The following is a 6,542-nucleotide window of genomic DNA, read 5'->3' as shown; positions in this document are numbered from 1 at the left end:
GTTCAGCAAGACATCGGCTCCATGTTGAATCAGCCCGCAGGTTTTGTAGCGGAAGCTAGTTCCGCTTTAGCCAGCGGAGCCGCTCAGGAACCCTGTCAGCAGCGTTTAACCACTGCGGCTGAACAAGCCATCAACAACGTCATCACCAACGCCACGAAGGACATCATCAATAATCGGCCTATCACGACGACCACCGCTCACGCGATCATCGCTACAAAAAATATTCTGAATAGCGTAGCGACACAGAGCGCGCAACTGATGAACAATACAATGGAAGTGATTTTGCCGAAATCTCCGTCGGCGCAAAACAATATCGTCGAACAGGTCACTAGCAAATCACCACCGGTCGCACTTCCGGTCACTCCAAATCGCCAGGCTGTGAATGCCCCAATTCCCAATCCCGCCGCGAGTACCGCGGTCAACAGAAAGCCGGAGGATGGGATGCTGCCTCAAGAGCTCACCTCAATGTCGGAGCACGATCTTCTGAGTTACATCAATCCCAGTTGCTTTGAGCAACTTCCACAAAGTGGATTCCTCTTGTAGTACTGCCGCGTTCCTCGCCAGAGGCAGAGGTGATTTTCTTCAATTTTCTTTAACTTTATTTCTAAACAATACAAAAGTTTAAAATCTGTCTTTGTATCCTGCATTTAGCTCTGGAGATACATAACCGTCTGATTTTAAAATTCTTTACTTGCTTTGTTTATGAAAAATGTTTGCAACGTTAATATAGAGACTTAGTCTACACAGTATATTTTTTTGATATGCAAATCAAAATAATGTGCAAAAGTTTAACTCAGTTGCTTTTATCAAAATTGTTTATTTGAAAACTCAACAAAATTGATAGAAAAGGTGATTAAAACAATTAATCTTGCCTTCTAAAATATTTTTTAGTAAATGATCTAATATGTAAATATGCTACACATATATTTGATATGCATACTATTAGATATTATTGTGATATATCCTTTTGATGCATATATTGTACCAATTTATTATTAATACACATATTAAAGAATCATTGTAAACTAAGCCGGAGTTTAGGCTTGTATGAATAATTAGTTAAATGTGAGATACAAAGATTCAAGAATGCTTGAACAATTAGAAACCTCTTTCATAAAAAGATAAACAACATTTTTAAGATATTTACTTTTTTAAATTTCAGACTATTCAAAATTAATCTTAATTTTCAGGATCATCATATTAATTTGACGCCGACGATTCTATGCTATATTTATAACATGTGATTATTTTTATAGAAGAAAAAGCAGAAGTACTTTGTCAACTTTGGGGTTCACATTTAGGGTGCATTCAGAGAGACGCTATTAACGCTACCAACCAGTGTTCCTAGAGCAAAAAATTTGTTAAATGCTTATAAAAACATTTAGATCTAATAATAATTGCGTTTGTTAGCACTACCATCAAGCTCTGCGAACAGCCTTTAGCGCCAACTCCTCGAACGCATCCTTATTATATATAAACGTTTCTCGAGATTTTTAATATCTGAAATAGTTACAAAATTGCTCGATTCGTGAATTGTCATTTTTAATGGATACTGAAATATTTGATCTCTGAGTTATTGAAAATCTTTTGATTTTAATTAAATTCATTAAGTTTATTTAACAATTTGTGAGAGATTAGTAGACTTTCTATTCAAAGCACATTGTATAACAAATTTCTTAAACATCCAAAGTTTTCGGAGATACTTCCGGATTTTTCTATGATTCATACGAGAGAAACGCTGCAAGTCCACAGCGGCAGCTCATTAGAAATCGAGAACTATTAATGTTTAAGTATAAGACGGGCCCCAAAAAGGGCGACAAATCGGATGTTTTTCTCTTTCATCTCTTTGTCCCTTTTATGTTTTATCTTATATAAATGTTGTTGATTATCTTGACGATTCATTATTTATTTTTGGCGATGTCTCTTCGCTGAGTACTTTTTTGCATTGCAAGCTATTTTGAATTCTATTGAATCTTGATATTCTATTTTAATTTTTTTATATTTTACATCTTATGTCTTTTATTGATAGTCTTTATAGAAAAATATTTGAAGGATGCTAGTTTGCTTCGTTTCTTAATATTTAGTTATTTATTAATCTCTTCAAATGTCATACTCTTTGGAAGTATATCACAAATAGTGCATTGAAATCTAATGGTAACATTGTAAATTTAATTAATCAATATTTTAGTCTGAACGAAATGGATTAAGAAGTTAAACGAAAAAATTAATGAAAAAAAATCTTGCTAAGACAGAAAAAAATAATGGATTTGGCAGAAGTATATATGTATATACTAAATTGGTTACTTATATGAATTATAACATGGTTAAAATTACTATTAATTTGATTTTATAGCGAAAGAATGGATCATCTCGTCGCTGTGGTCTTTACATGTGTCTCAAATACATATTTCGTAATGTAGAATATGTATATTGTTCGATAATCTAAGTTTTTTTTTGTTTTCTTTTCCTTTTCTGTTATTTAGTATATCGATTATGATAATAGAGTTACGTGATTGCGTTAATGTTATCATTAGTTGATAGACGAATAAAAATGACAGAGTGAAAGAGTATTGAGTATAAGAGTGTGCGCCCGCGCGTGTATGTGTAAAAAAAGAGAGATTATGTTATGTGTGTATGTTGAAATAATATATATAAATATATATATTATATAAATATATATTTTTTACGTTTATCCAAAGAAAGAGTAGAGGGTGAATTAAGTAACAAAGTGAGCTTATTATAAGGATATATGTCCATAGTTATTATATACCGGATGTAACTAAAGTGCGTCATACAAAACCCTACTTACATTTTCTCTTATCAATTGTTAGATTTTTTTATAAATATTCTTAGTTTCTCAGCTCTCAGGATTGTATCGAAAAATGGATCAACGAATGTCCAGATCTTTAGATTCTTAAATCTTCGAATTTTTAAATCCCGGATGAGATTTCAAATTTCTCTGAGATTCAAATATTTTTTAAATTTTAAATTTTCAGGCTTTCTACAGATATTTAAAATATTGAATTTGCGAGTTTCTATATTATTGAAATCCTGGATTTCGCATTCGTAGACGCTGAAAAGTTCTTGAACCATCGATTTCCTAAGCTCTCATATTATTTTTCTCCAATACTTCGCACTTTAGCGATATTCCTTGTATGTATATCGCGACATCGAATTTTTCGGGGTAATTCCCCACATGTTCAAGACGAGGGGTGCTAATATTCGCCAAGATTATGTAGCTAGTAGATGAAAAGAGAGATTTTATAACGAAAAATATAACGAAACATTTATTGCGTCGCGGCAGCAACATTATAGCCAAGTATATACATGCATATATACATACATACATATATATATATATATATTATATATATTTTATATTGACCGTTGTAATGTATCTGTAGTCGCACGCGATGACTAATGATTCGCCTAAACAGGGAAGGTAACTTGTGCCGCTTGCGATATATAATTCGTGAAATTGTCGTAAACGTGTACTCTTCTCGTTGTGCGCACATTAATGATAATTAGCTATCAGCCTAACTTGGACAGAGAGAAATTCATAACAATGTATCATTATTTACTTCTGTGAGTTGAATAAATGTTTCACAACTATGTATATCGCGTGCAATTAATAGCATGGAATTTTCCCATTTTTTTTTATCTTTCCATTGATCCAGGTAATCTTGCATCATTAGAGTTTCTTGTGTTGTGAAACCTTTATATTTTAATAAAAATTTATATATGTATATAAAATATATAATTAGGGCTTCTTACAGCTTTCCGAATGCCAGGATTTGGATGCAATTTATAAATTCTCCGCTCCAATATTTGTATTTTAAATAATCACAGTTTAAATATTCAATTTTAATTTTCTAGATATTCCATATGATATATTCATATTTTGCTTTTAATTATCCACCAACCACCTTCTTGTTCCTGTAACACTTTTCCCTCTTTTTGTAGCTTGTGAAGGTGATGGTTCACTGTAAATGCTGCGGCTATCCACAGGTTTTCCGGGGTATCCTATGCAAAAAAATATCATTCATATGATTTGAAACTGTAAATTAGCAATTTGGAAAGAAGTATATGTGTTCTCAAGTATGTTTTAATTGATGTTTACCTTGTATATCAGCTTAACAATATCCATTCCTGTCATTGACTTATCATTTCCATGTTCTGCCAGTACCCGCAGAATGTCCTCTTCTCTCTGCTTCCTGTGATTGATGTAATACTGTATATGTGGCAACGGATCGTTTAGAACCGGCCCATGGCCCGGATAAATCGTCTTGGGCCGCATCTGCAGGATCTTATCCAGCGACAGCATGTAATCGTGGAGATCCTCGAAGACTGACGTGCCTTCTCCGAGGATACAGTCGCCGCTGAATAGGATATTTTCATCTTGCAACAGCAGACAAGCATGGTCGCTAGTATGTCCTGGCGTATACTTCACCTGGAGCTTTGCTCCTTCAACTTCCACCACTTGATCATCCCTTAGAGATTCCCATTGGATGGACTTCTCATCATCCGATTTTTCCTGGTTTGACGATCGCGGCAGTTTCCACACAGTGGGCTGCTTGTCCGAGGGAAACAACTTCTTCAGCAAGTTTTGCACAGGTTCCACTCCCCCAATATGATCATGATGCCAATGGGTGATCACCAAGTGCTCGATGATAGCTTTTTCCTCGTTTAGAACATTCTTTAAAAGCTTTGTATAGGCGTCAGCTGTTTTGGTTTCCGTTGAATCGACCAATACACGTCTGCAATAATGAATAACTCGAAAGGAGATTAATTTGCTTTTAAAAACAAGAACGATATGGTAAGTTCTTGTTTCGACATTAGATATTTCACTTATTCCTCTTTTGTGATCTTTCTATCATTAATAGATTAAAGAGAAATTTTTTGGACAGAATATTACAGCAGTTTCTTACAATAATTATTCAAAGCATATAAAGACATTTTGTTATTGAAAAGATACACAATTAATTTAATAGTATCCATTTTTTTGATTTGTAATTTATTTAACATTATTTACTCAATTGTTTAAAATTTGATTGCGTATATATAATGGGGATAATTTATTGTCAATATTATTATAATTTGTAATTATTATAATTCTTCCTGGTCTTTTTAATTTTAGTAATAGCCGGAAAAAATACTTTTTTATTCTTTATATTTGAATTACACCAAATTTTTGAGATCTGACATCTAACCTAAAAAAAAGTTCTATTCCATTTTTAATTTCGAACATAAAACAATGACAGTTTTAATTGACATTGTTTTTCATACAAAAAAAAAGTTCTTTTTTTATAAATTCCAGATAGACAGATTAACAAGCTTCAAATTTATTTCAATTAGTTTCAATATTTATTCAATTAGTACGATTGACATTTTATTAAATTTAAATGTAGATTTCAATATTTTCAAGCTTACTAATTAATAAAAAGGATATTTATTCTTTTTTTTTATCAAATGACTCCTAAAAAATCTATCAACCGGTCCGCAAGAAATGTCACGAACATGACACTTGTCTATTGTATACACATGATTGACGTTTATCACCTGTGCCCAGTGCCTACGAGATAACTATTGGTGCCCTGTAACGTCATCGGTCCAGGATTGCATCCTAGAATCCGGATGACTTTGCTGGACAGCCTCGCTATCGGCGGTAGATTCGTCAAAGTTGGCATAATAATATCTCTGCTCGTCTCGTTCACTCGCGGGATATATATATTCGTCAGGAGAAGCAAAAACAGCAGAGACAGTACTTTGGAATTCGATCTACACATCCATACATCTGCCTATTATCGTACGTATTTATCTTCAGGCAATGCATGATAGTGCATAATACAAGTATATATTTCTTTGAATCGTGACTAAGATGTATATTCGAGTTCATATAGTAAATGTAGTTTATCGTTAAGGGGATCCAAAATTACCGACAAAACGCGAAAGTCGTTTCAAGTGAAAATCTTTTTTTTGGCTACACAGATTGATAAATCCTTTTCCACAGTTAAAGTATTGATAATAACGAAGGCGGGGAGCTATATTTCATATAACAAATCAAAGAAAAGTTAAACAATTACAGTTTTGTTATCGACTTCTTGCGTCAAGTCGTAACAATATTTATTTAATATAAAAGTTCTGCAGTTTGTTCGTGCACAAGATATAGCTCCCCGCCTCGGGATAACATGAAGGAGTATTAGTGAACTCTTAGAAATAAGTTTATTAATCTCGTAAAAAAGATTTTCACTCGAAATGCTTTCATGCATATGTGTGCGTGCGAGATTGAGGCAAAAGAGTAAAACAGAGCAGTAGATTAGTTCCGCGATGTCGCGATAGACAGAGCTGCAATCGTACAGGACAAAGACAGACATAGTCGTATTATCTTCGTTTCTTTCATGTATGTGAGAGTAATATACATGTACGCACTAACATTATTGCAGTATCTTTTTTCTCTCGATCATACGCTCTGTCTCTTTCTAATCGCTCGCTCGCTATGTACTACGTATCGCTTAGCTTCATGCTCCTCGCATATTCACTTA

At 33.5% G+C, this 6,542-nt stretch overlaps 2 protein-coding genes across 10 annotated transcripts in view; one reads left to right on the top strand and one right to left on the bottom strand.

The window, feature by feature from the left end:
* Window positions 1-3,612, top strand: part of LOC115242332 (nuclear factor of activated T-cells 5) — a 32,230-nt gene extending 28,618 nt beyond the window's left edge. For 7 of the 9 annotated variants that reach the window (XM_029818582.1, XM_029818596.1, XM_029818619.1 and 4 more), the window contains 2 exons: window positions 1-572; window positions 1,191-3,612. In XM_029818582.1, the coding sequence (XP_029674442.1) occupies window positions 1-543 (543 nt within the window). In that variant the 3' untranslated portion in view covers window positions 544-572; window positions 1,191-3,612. The remainder of the gene's footprint in view (window positions 573-1,190) is intronic. The other 2 variants (XM_029818575.1, XM_029818566.1) reach the window with 2 other exon arrangements.
* A 54-nt stretch (window positions 3,613-3,666) lies between these two features.
* LOC115242428 (endoribonuclease LACTB2-like) lies at window positions 3,667-5,889 on the bottom strand. The gene is made up of 3 exons (XM_029818700.1): window positions 5,560-5,889; window positions 4,121-4,757; window positions 3,667-4,023 (listed from the first exon to the last, which is right to left on the bottom strand). The coding sequence occupies exons 1-3, from the start codon at window positions 5,784-5,786 to the stop codon at window positions 3,895-3,897; spliced, it is 993 nt and encodes a 330-aa protein (XP_029674560.1). The 5' UTR covers window positions 5,787-5,889; the 3' UTR covers window positions 3,667-3,894.
* Between the last annotated feature and the right edge of the window lie 653 nt (window positions 5,890-6,542).

This window comes from Formica exsecta, unplaced genomic scaffold (genome assembly GCF_003651465.1).
Source record: "Formica exsecta isolate Colony F162 unplaced genomic scaffold, ASM365146v1 scaffold120, whole genome shotgun sequence".
NCBI classification, from domain to species: domain Eukaryota; kingdom Metazoa; phylum Arthropoda; class Insecta; order Hymenoptera; family Formicidae; genus Formica; species Formica exsecta.
The sequence above is the reverse complement of the archived record's forward strand: the minus strand, read 5'-3'. Positions and strand labels throughout refer to the sequence as shown.

Excerpts from the sequence above, each read along its gene's own strand:
- LOC115242428 (XM_029818700.1), bottom strand. The coding sequence starts at position 5,786 with ATGTGTAGATCGAATTCCAAAGTACTGTCTCTGCTGTTTTTGCTTCTC. Across the intron at positions 4,758-5,559 it reads CTCGTAGGCACTGGGCACAG|ACGTGTATTGGTCGATTCAA; the intron begins GTGATAAACGTC and ends TCATTATTGCAG. Across the intron at positions 4,024-4,120 it reads TTGTTAAGCTGATATACAAG|GATACCCCGGAAAACCTGTG; the intron begins GTAAACATCAAT and ends TTTTTTGCATAG.